General features: G+C 36.7%; 1 protein-coding gene across 10 annotated transcripts in view; it reads left to right on the top strand.

The window, feature by feature from the left end:
- pde4d (phosphodiesterase 4D, cAMP-specific) overlaps window positions 1–12,353 on the top strand; it is a 126,304-nt gene that overhangs the window by 78,244 nt on the left and 35,707 nt on the right. Inside the window, exon 1 of one of the 10 annotated variants that reach the window (XM_079637121.1) lies at window positions 10–176. The exons of the other annotated variants lie outside the window; for them this stretch is intronic. Coding sequence (XP_079493247.1) covers window positions 37–176 — 140 coding nt within the window. The 5' untranslated portion in view covers window positions 10–36. Of the gene's footprint in view, window positions 1–9; window positions 177–12,353 lie in introns of those variants that run through there. 10 annotated transcript variants of the gene reach the window in all.

Raw genomic sequence — 12,353 nt, 5'->3', positions numbered from 1 at the left:
ACATGGACACAGTTGTCGCGTAGTCTTTTTTTCTCAATGAGAAGGATTCGTGGAGTGCTTGTTGAGAAACTCTTGAAAGTCTGTCATTCAATGAAGTCCGGCCGCAATCACAGGGTTCGCGAGGAGAGAATGATACGCTTGAGTAGCCTTCCTCTCCGAAGGCACTCATGGATATGGTGAGAGCTTCCTTTAGCATGTACCGTATGTATTTGTGTGTTTGTGTTATTGGTGAAGCTGATTGACCGCTGGGGGAGTGGCGTCCACATCACAGCAATGTGTCAAGGAACATCCAGCGCTTTTCACATGCTAATCGTTTCAGTTGCGTCATATGCGATTGAGAGCACATGTCAGTTTGTTTGTGTGTGTGCGTTTGTTGAACTGATGCTTTGTCGCAGGTTGCCGGGCTCTCATCCATCAGCTTGCCATTCAGAGTAAATTTACTGTTTAATGGTGGACTCATTTCCTGCACTGAGCAGGAACGCTTGAACGCTTGAGCAGGTTCACAGATGAGGGTGTATATCAAAAGCTGATTAGCAAGGGAGGTGGTTATAATTTCATCAGAATGGGGATTGTTGTGAGCCTATCAGAGCAGAACATCTCTAGCAGCCAAATATTATTATTGTAGTAGTTAATTTGTAGTTCATAGTCTTAAGGGTAAGACACACTGTTCGTATTTCTTCACTGTCCATAATTATTGTGCCTTATGCTAATGCAAATAAAGCAGACACACACACACACACACACACACACACACAAACACACACAATTTAATATAAATGTTTTTATTTGAATATATTTCCAAATGTAATTTATTCCTGTGATGGCAAAGCTGAATTTTCAGCATCATTACTCCAGTCTTCAGTGTCACATGATCCTTCAGAAATCATTCTAATATGCTAATTTGACGCTCAAAAAATATTTTTTATTATCAATGATAAAAACTGTTGTGCTGCCTAATATTTTTTTGGAAACTCTGCATTCTTTTTCAGGATTCTTTGATGAATAGAAAGGAATATTTGAAGTAGGCTTCTTTTGTATCAATGTAAATCTCTTTACTGTCAATTTTAATCAGTTTAATGTGTGTGAATTTTTATAATATTTTACTGATATCCGTCAAAACTTAACATGTTAAGTTTATGCACAAAATAAATAGACATTTAACTTGAGTAGGGAGTTATATTTGACTAATTATGTCTTATTTATTCACTATTCATATAGAAATTAGTTTTTATTACAAAAACGTCAATAGACAGCACTAGGCTATTTATTGTGGACTGAATGAAATAGATTGAATGTTTTTGATTTCTTGTGCCAAAAATCAATAACAAAAACAAACATTTAGAAAATGGCATTGGCTTCCGCTTCCTTTTCTCTCATATAAAAATATAACGGCTTTACAGCAACCTTTTCATATTTCAAATACAGGGACAATTTTTTCTTGAATCACTGCAGGCCCATCACATAATCCCTGACCGTGGACTTGCCAAGGCTCTGATTTTCCCTGGAAATACAGGCGCTTGTGTAGCACTTCCCTTCAGCTCAGCGGAGGGGCTTGGCTGATAGATGCTTTATTGAATCTGCCGCTGGGCTCCTTGACAACAGTGAGGAACGAGTGGGTGTCTCGCTATTAGTTCACAATAAGAACACAGTGTCAGCACAGTCAGCGGGCGGCAATCAGCTCCATCCGTATTTCCAGCCCGGTTGATGCGGGAAGAATATCGCCTGAAGCGACTAGCATAGTTAGCGGCCCACCGATACTAACCCGATTCATTGCTGCCGTCATATTTCCTGTACTTTTCAAAACATCTCTCATGTCAGTGTGTGGGCTGCCACATTTCATACATGGATAGTCAGGCTTACACAATCTGTTTGTGCGATTGACGATAGCTTAACGGATGCGGAACTTCAAACACACTAAGGATGTGCACTAGCATCCTTTATGGGACAAGGGGTTGCGTGACAAACCCAAATAACAGCATTGTCACTTTACGACCAACTTTCAGCTCTTCTTAACAGCACCTTTTCAATCGTATTCACTTGTCTGGGCTAATTTTACGTTGTTTGTGCGATTGTTTTTGTTTTCAAAAAACGGCATCATTGCAGGGTAATTGTAATAATGCTAATAATGCTTCTGAGTGGTTGGCTCAATGGCATATTGTGAGCTCCCAGCTTGCACGTCAGTGTCTCTTTTAAGTTGCAATTCACATAGCAATAGAGGTAATCCAGAGAACAGCTTGGTCAGGAACAAATAAGCTACAACCCCAAAATTGCAAATGGACTTGAAATAATGAACGGGAACACTTCCAGTGTTCTCTTAGTTTTATGAGGAGTTTACTCAGAGCTCCCATCCACCCCCTGGCAAATATTGTTGCTTTTCCAAGGTTCCATCCGTCCTTGGAAGCATTTCCACCTGACTGCGAGAGCCAAGTCCTTCTACAAATGCAGGAGTGGGATTGGTGGCTTACAGTACATCTGTGAATACCATACCAAGCGCCTTTGCGTCGTAATTTAACATCTTAGGTGGTGAGAAATATCATGAGTGGGCAATATTACCTAAGTCTTGTATCATGATATGAGTAATTTTATTTTCGTGATAACTATATGTGACCCGTGCTGGCAAAATTAGTCAGAAAGAGCAAATTTTCAAACATGAGTTCTTGTTATTTTAAAAACATTCTAAATTATGAATAATTGGTTGGAATCTTGAGTATTTTATAATGAGTATGCCTCACTAAACAGCACAATTCACATGAAATCGAGAACTTTCCTGCCTGAAGGGATATACTGTACATATGCTATATCACAGGACCAGTTGTACACTTTTGATGAAATTTAATATATGTTGCCGTGATGTATACTTAATTTGTAATTTTTGTATGACAAAAGTATATTCTTTTCATAGTACACACTAATAAACCTACATGTTTACCTATGAATATTTTAATGTAAAATTATGTATGAACATTTTTTATTTGATTTATTGAATCAAAGTTTGAACTCATTCACAGAAATGAATCACACTTATCAACTCCAACGTCATGGTTTTATCAGGGAGGAACATGTATGAGTGTGTGTTTATGTAAACATTCAGTAAATATCAGCCGGATCATATACAGTTTTCAAGTCTCATACGTTTGTCTAAGCCCAGTAGAGTAGTCATATAACTTTTATTCAGCAGCTTTTAACAGGAAATGTCAATTTGCCCTTGACCTGTTCAACTTCAATTGTGTTCTATTCTCCCCACAACATCCTCCCTCAGACCATTTAATCTGTGGGGAGAGAAAGGTCAGTACTGCAGTGTGATTATTGTGGAAATGCTTATGGCATAACAATGCATATGAAGCGTAAGAGTGACGTGACTCAAAAATTCCGTGAAGCATTTCAAAAGAGAGCACCAGAGAGGAAAGGAGCAGTTGTAAGCCTTTGTTTTGAGATTTACATTCAATGACACGTTTCTGTGGATATGTTTCTTCTGATCCTCTCTGGTCCTTCCTCATTGATGCTGCCTTTTAGCATCCAGGTCCACACAACTCAGTCATTTCATCTGAATCACAAGCCTGTGAGGTTTGGTTAAGAGACAGTGTTATCTGTATATTCTGGTTTCATTTTAGCTTTATCTTAGGGCGAGTTTCCCACACACAGATTACAAGCAGCAACAAATTACAAAGGATTTTCAATGGAAAATTACAGTTTACAGTACAAGTTAATCCAGTTTTCTGGATCCTACAGTCAGAACATTTGGCATCACCAGTTGAAATGAAACATTCAGTATTTTCATTATTAAAAACGGCTTTGGCAAAAGACTGCATGAGGAAACAAATGTGCAACGCTCACATTCAAATGTTTATGATTTAGTACAATCCTACATATTTCATTCTCACCTAGTGTTGCCAAAGCTTCTGTTACGCACAGCTTTGAGATAAAGATAGCATGTTGTCTAAGGACTTGTTGTGCTTCCACATAAAACCCACATCAGCCAATAATCAGTCAATTTAGCTGACCAAATATCTAACAGAAGAGTGAAAGTCTGGTTCATAGTTTGATTATATATTTACAGATTCTTAACCTGTTAACTGTCACCCCCCTTTTTTTGAATAGACATGAAAATGCACATTACGAACTTAAATGTTTGTAATTCAAGAATGCTTTGGAATATAGACATAAGATTGGTCTTGTTTTAAAGAAGACATTTGTCAGATTTTTGTAGACGTGAATACTTTCTTATAAATTAAGAAAGTGAAACAGAAAAAAAGTTAAAGAATTTTGAGTTTATGAACATATAAAAAATGTAATTATTCATATTTTATATAAAATATATTTTTTCAAAACCTGGGCGACTCTAAAACTGCAAAAAAATCAAAGCGAAAAATCTGAACAAGTTGTGTTTCAAATTTTAGGTTGATAACTCAAAAAATGAGCTTTCAGTGAGATTTTGTTTGGCCGCAGTACCAAACTTTTTCACTAGACTCCATTACTGCCCATATAAGGGCGCCTCCATTTCCATGTGTTTTTTTCTTTATATTTAAAACATTTTCAGACCTTTTTTTCTAAAATAATTGAATTTATGCTATCTTTTGAACTCTTGGCATGAAAACAAACTGAGGTTTCTACCATTCTTTCATGATTTTTCATGTTCATCACTATTTCAAAATAAAAGTCTGAACACGCCTTAGGAGTATGAAAATATTTTGTTGCAAATTTTTTTATTTTTTTTATTATTTTGAAAATCAGTCACCACAAATGAAAACTAGAGACTGTAAGCTTTCAAATGATATATAGTTTGTCAAGATTTGTTTAGGTTTAGTATAGGATATTACTATTTTAAATATGTAATGACTTTGGGCCCACCGGTGGGCCCAGTGACAGTATTTTGGGAGTTTATCCTTGCTGTAGATGCATTATGCCATTGTTAACTTTTCTGTTAACCCATTTTCATGTTTTGCGTCATTCTCGCTTCAAAACAAACTCATGCTGGTCTTATCAAATTACACCATGCCTTTCCTGTTTTAAAAAACATGCTGCTCTGGACAATACACTGAATTGCTGGCAAGAATATTGTATATGAATCTGTTATACTGTATATAATAACTGATAACAAGGGATGTTCTAATTTATATCATCATTGTAAACTTTTAATATGATTTTTTTTTTAAACTGGGAAAATTATTACATTTGCAGATATTTTACCTGTGTATAAAATCTTTCATGATATTGCCCCACATATTAGACAAAATCATAACTCATCTACTAGGCACTAGTTGTGGGGATTGTATAATACCACATAAAAGAAGTGCTTTTGGGCAGCCAGCCTTTTCTTATAGAGCTGCACATACCTGGAATACTACAGAATTAAGAACTATTATATCGTTTACTTCTTTTTCTGCATCGATAAAACAGTGGTTATTGGATAATCAATCATGTCTTCATAATTTGGAGCAGTGGCTTGTTTCTGTCTCCTTATTTTAAGTCATTTTGTATTTGTGTTAATATGCTCTGGTTATGGCTATGTTTGCTGGAATGTGTTTTAACATGATTTCTTTATGTTGTACGTGGACTTTTCTTTACCATCAACCTGTCAGGGACTACAGATGAAAATGTGCCCGTATGGCTAAATCTGGCACATTTACATGATGGACTTGAGTGCTCATGTTAATTATTGTGCATTGTCCATTTAAAGAAGAAGAATAAAGATGTCACAACAAGTTCTGCAAAATGAATGGGATGTATTAATTAAATGTCTGGATATTTGCCAGTCAAAGCTATCTGTATTCGCATACTCAGTTTAACTCTTTGTAGTCAGTGATTTTACTTTAATCTGTGTAGTGCAGGATGAGTCATCAATATTTTTGTTTTGTTTTGTTTAAATCGATTTTTTTCCCAGTACATCCATGAAGTTACGTGTCGCCTAGCCACGACCTATACATCCCAGCATAAACGCTCTTGATAACTGACTTGTTATTAAAGCATAAACATTCACAAACCACTGTTAATTTGAACAGAAAAGCAAGCATAGGCTATTGCGCGCATAGTTTGGCATGGCAGAACCATATGGATATACAAGCCTCTATTAAATGTCTTTCAGCTGCAGAGTCTTGCTCTAGAGCATGTGCTGATGATGTGACATCATTCAGCTGTGTGTCAGTCTAATCTAATCCTATTACCACAGCCACATGCCACTAGTATCTATCTTCACATGAAAACACCAGCTACAAGACAAACTGTGTATATGCTTTAGTTTTGGTTGGATTGCTTATTTGAGGCTGTGTGATTTCATGCTTTGTGACACTGGTGCTGTTTGTCTGCTGTTGTGCTGTCACTATTTAACTGTTCTGTATCCTAGCTTCAAATCAAATATATATAGAGAAATGTGGGCTATGTTTGGCTGTGCTGGTTGAATATTTGAACCTATGTGCAACATATATTAGGGGCGGGTGATGTCACGTGAGTGCGTAATCGCGATAGAGACAATAGTCGAAAAAATGTCTACCGGTTAATAGCGCCCACCCCTAATACCTATAGTATTGCGAGTATAATAGTGCTGGCCATTGCTTTTTCATCTGTCTCGGTTGTGTCTCTCTGTAAGACATTGTTTCTGTGCTTTCAGAGACATAGCATTTGACTTTCCTTGTTCTCCAAATGAAAGCAACTCCAGTAACCTTGGTAACGTTGAAGAGAGTTTGACCATTTTTTCGCTTTCGAGTCTTTAAAAGATTATGAAATAAGCTTGAATAAAGATGTAATAACATTTGCCTTCAATTTTAAAGGCCTTTTTGGTGGTAAAAATTTAATTTTACATGAATATACAGTGATAAAACAACTTTTGGACTTTAGGCTTTGTTCGTTTTCTTGGTGTATAATCTGAGGAAGATGATTGAAATATGTTTTTATTGAAATGAGCTTTTATCTTTTTTTTATCTAAGTTTCAGACTCTGTGAGCTCCTCAAGTGTACTGTGAGATTTATCACAGTGGCTGAGAGCTCTTGACTCCACCCAATGAGATAACAAGCCTGTAACATTTTCCTGATTATTTAATGTTTAAATGAGTCATGTACCGTAATTATACATGCAAGGCAGTCGGCTATTATACTTTGATCTTCTGAATCACATCTTTTAGGACTCATAATGCATCTTTAATACATCTGAAAAATGAAAGAAATTTGACTCAAACTTTAGCAGCATACACAAGTGGTCAAGGTTTCGCTGGTTAGTACGGCCCAGTTAGAACCACACTATCAGGTTCGAAACAGCTTTTTTTTCTCCATTGACAATCATTAGATATTTTAGACATGGATTATATTAGCGTCACACATCACAGCTCAGGATATTTGCTACTGAGGGCTTGGTGCACATTCTTGATGTGTCATGATTTCATGGTTTTGCAGCTTGATTACTTACATGGCATTTACGGCTGAGGTGATTGGTTCAAACATGTCTGTGGTTCGAACCACCTGCATCAGTTGAGCAACTCCCATTGAGATGAATAGGAATTCTAAATAAATGCTCCAGGTTTTATTTACATGCTTGGTTATAGTATATTGTCTTGAAAAGCTGAAACTGAGACAAAGCAGATTCTTGTTATCTCACAAATATTCCCTCGGAGGAATGTTCACCGAGCAGTGACAGAAGTTAGTGACTGTTTCATCTGTCTGTTTTGTCATGCACGGCTCAGTTCAACTGTGCCTGCCATAATTAATTCATCTGTTTGTTGAGTTCATGGTCAGACGCATATGGCATTCAAGCTGTCTTGTTCGTTTAAACCCACTACAAGCAGTTGTGAAATATGAATCTCATTCTCTGCTGCTGGATTCGATCAAAGTAGAGCATGTTGAGCTCATTGGACACACAAGGTGAAACCGAGGTTGCCTTTATGCTTTGCAATACAGTTACTTTGAAATTTAAGGAATAACTCATCATTTACTTACACTTATGTTTTTACAAACCTGTATGGCTTTCTTTTTCCATGGGCATTTTACTTGTTAAAACATTTTAATAGTTATATATGAAGACCTCCGATGCAAAAGCCTCTAAAAGCCACCTATGTCAAAAATTAGATAATAATATTGAGTGAATGCTCTCCGCACATAGTATACGTTCATCAAATACTTTCACTTCGAACTCACTAAATCCCAGCCTCAGCCCATTCAGAATTGCCGGTACTTGGGTAGAAACCTCTACATAGGAGCCTGATAAAAATGTTAATATTAAAGAAAAACGTTAGACTGACTTAGAGGCTTTTGCATCTGAAGTCTTCGTGTGTGTGTGTGTGTGTAATAATGATTTACTTTTGGGGAATGTATGCGTATATATATATATATATATATATATATATATATATATATATATATATATTTATATATATTCAGATGCAAAAGCCTCTAGGTCCGTCTAACGTTTTTCCTTAATATTAACATTTTTATCAATTTATATATATTTATATATATATATATATATATATATATATATATATACATATATATACACTCTAAAAAATGCTGGGTTGTTTCAACCCAATTCTGGGTAAAATATGGAATTTAAAAATTTAACCCAATGGCTGGGTTTGTCCATATTTTACCCAAAATTGGGTTGAAACAACCCAGCATTTTTTAGAGTGTATATGTATGTATATATGTGTATGTGTGTGTGTGTGTGTGTTTTGTGTGTGTGTGTGTGTGTGTGTGTGTGTGTGTGTGTGTATATATGTATTTGTATAAAAATAATAATAATAAAAAATAAATAATAATAATGATATTTATTTATTTTCTCCTTTTGTGTTCCTCAAGTATATGTAATAATGATTTATTTTTTGGGAATGTTTGTGTATTGTATGTACAGTATATATGTATGTAGGTACTGTATGTTAAAATCATTTAATTCATTGTTGTTATATAATGTTTTTTCAAAATTTATATATAAAATAAATAAATAATAAGGATATAGATTTATTTTCTCCATTTCTCCCTTTGTGCTCCTCAGAAGTTACAAATTATTTATATAGCGCTTTTAACAATATAGCAAATAATGAACTGTTTGTTTAAATCTTGGTAATAGACATGGAAGTGCTAGTAATTTGTATGTAACCAGTCTCAAGGGAAATGTTTCTTTGCTTATAATGAGCCTATTGACTAAGATGCCTCTCACACATACACAGAGCACAAATCACATCCCACCACACACAGGTTACAGAGTAAACCGATTCCCACATGGCTTTGGCCAAAGGCCAGCACTGTGAGGTACGTCAGCCAGTCAGGTGTGCGACAATTGGCCACATGCAGACAGGCTAATTAGCCGATCACTCTTGCTCGACAGTCCGGCTGTGTGTGTGCTGCCCGACCGGCCTGCGTGAACACCTGGTGACTTAGGAGAAAGCTGTTTAACCCCTCTGCTCCACTCGGGAGGCCATGAAATCCATCATGTTTCAGAGGTATTGCACAGTCTACAAGCCAGAGCATTACTTGCAACCCCAGAGGGCATGAGCAGTTTGTGTTTTTTCGATAGAGTTGTGTATATTGAGACAAAGCTGATTGAGGCTGTAGAGAAGACGAATTAGATTGAGTTGCACCAGCTGGAAAATTAACTTTAGACATGCACACCTAGATGTTAGCTGTGCGGTTTAATGAGTTCATGTGAGGAGGGCTAATGCATTTTTCATTGCAAACAAACTTAAGACTTGCTATTTACTAAAAGCTTATTGCTTAAAAGTGATATTTGCGATTTAAAAAAAAAATGTTTTCCTGTTCTACTCAGAAGCTCATTTTAATACTTTTCGTTGGTTAACTGTTTTCAAAACCCACAGACGGATGTTATGGTCAGTCACCAATATTAGAAAAAAAAAAAAAAACATGACGAAATATGGAGATACAAGGTTTCTCCCCTGACAATGGCGATATATTTGCAAAAGTTGATTTAACTCTTAGGGCCCTATTTTAACGATCTGAAACGCAAGTGTCAAAGTGCAAAGCGCAAGTAACTTTGTGGGCGGATCCCGGCGCTGTTGCTATTTTCCCGGCGGGATAAATGACTCTTGCGCCCGACGCAAATCTAAAAGGGGTTGGTCTGAAGTAGCTTCATTATTCATAGGTGTGGTTTGGGCATAACGTGAAATAAACCAATCAGAGCGTCCTCTCACATTCCCTTTAAGAGCAGACGCGCTTGTTACATGGCGGATTGCTATAATAACGGCGGATTTGCCAGCGCACGCCAGGAGCGGTTCACACCCGAGGAAAGCGACGTTCTCGTCAGGGCCGTAAAACACAGAGAAGTGACATTGGGGATAATGGGAGAAACCCACCCAAATTAGCTTCGGTTAAACAGGCGTGTAATTTGGGTAGTAGCCTAAATGTATAGCCTAATCTAGATTTTTTTTTCACATCTTCACGGACACAACAATGATTTCCCTCGTGTGTTAATATTTTTCCTTGTAATAATGTATGATTTGCAAAAATGAAAACTGCTGCATCTGTTTATATTAGAGAATCAAAGAGAATCAAATGGATGCGCGTTAACATTATGGCCAAGCACGCGCCCTTAAAATACCATATCACTAACGCGCAACGCGCCACTGTCTTTAGACTGTTTTTTTCCTGGTCAATGGCGCAATTGCTTTCTAAAACTGGAAAATAGCACCAGGGAAGTTTTGCGCCGGAACACGCCTCCTCTTTGCGCTGAACCTCCCCCGCGAGCGCAAGTTCATTCCCTAATTTACCGACGTGCGTCTGTGGAGGGAAAAGTCCGCTGTGCGCGGGTGCAAAATAGGAATGATACATGCGTCGGTGTTCAAAGTCAATTGCGCTGGGTGCAAGATAGGGCCCATTAGGTCCGTTCACACAAAGTACGATAACTAACAATAACTGTTTTAATAACTGTAAGTTTTAATATTCGAATTATGTGAGAAAAGGGAAGTCCACCACAGTTATAACAACACAGAGGAATGATATCGTTGGAATAATTTTTAGAACGTTTTTTTTCCAGCTGAATAACGATACATTGACAACCAATCAGAATCCACTTGACTCATTTATTTTAAATACTGTTCCTGAACATTATAATCCCGATGTTTATCTGTGGGCTGCGCAATTTACGGAGAACCACAATGCAGGCCACACATAAAAGCATCTCCTGAAATAGAGCAGTTTCCACTTTGTCCGGACAATCTGTTGTTGGATCACAACTTGTAAGTATGTGTTGTAGTTTAATTTTCTATTAACAGTTCTAATTATAAGTATTATGTTGTTGCTACGCTCTCCTGCTAGCTAACATTAGTGTTAATATAGTGTTGTTTACTATAGCTTTTGTAAGCTCTTGTTTTTGTAAGAGTGTTTGCCGCCCCTTAGGAAATTGCCGCCCCTCCAAAAGTTTTTGTGATCAATTACTGTTTGTATAACAATAGTTATAACCATAGTAACAAATATCATGATCAAATAGTGGATAAAATCATATCTATAATGTATAAGAAAAACATACCACTCTGAAAGTCCTGTAAAATCCATGTTTGCAAAGTCTGTGCATGAAATCCGTTCTCGTTCTGAATGCTCCTCTTGTTTGTTAACAATAACATTGTCAGGGTCTTAATCGGGCTCAAATTGGTTTGAAATTGCCACCATCCTTTATTTACACTTGCAGTTTGGAGGGGCGGGACATTTCCTGAACACACACTAAGCACTGCCAATCACAACACCCTGGGCCAGCTAACCAATCACAGCACATTTAAATTTTCGGAAGGAGGGGCTTCATCGAAAAAGACTTGTTTGAGACAGACTGGGGAGACAGGAGCAGTGATGATGTAAAATATGTGAAAAAAATAATGTTTTTTTTAAACAAACAAGCATGAAAGCTAGTATATTCTAATACACCCCAAAAACAAAATCAAGACTTCGTAAAAGGGCATATTAGGACCCTGTTAAAGAGCTCACTCCTTTAAAGTGGCTGACTACGTACTGCAGCACACTCATACTATTCACAGAAAGTTGTTGTACATTTGTGTGGACGCTAATAGAATATACTCTTATTATTACTAAATTATTTATTTCATTATTTTGTCGTAATTTACAAGTAAAAACGTCACAATTACAGCCTTACTGAGCAATGTTGCAAACCGTCCCTTTCCGCCACCGGGTGGTGATTTTGTGAATGAGGGTCACATGTGAGGGTCACATGCGGCGGTAATAGGCATTTTGATTGAATACCTACTGTAGTTATCATTATAGGTATTGATTTTAAATGTGCTTTTAAAGTTCATTCAAATAGGCAGAGTAATTATTACATTAATTATATATTTTATGTCATGGCAATATCTAGATAAATGAATTAAATCTAAAAATGCTGTGCAAACTTCCGCCTTAACAACACTTGTATAA

The sequence above is a fragment of the Phoxinus phoxinus genome, assembly GCF_949152265.1.
Source record: "Phoxinus phoxinus genome assembly, chromosome: 15".
Classification (NCBI taxonomy): Eukaryota; Metazoa; Chordata; class Actinopteri; order Cypriniformes; family Leuciscidae; genus Phoxinus; species Phoxinus phoxinus.
The sequence above is the reverse complement of the archived record's forward strand: the minus strand, read 5'-3'. Positions and strand labels throughout refer to the sequence as shown.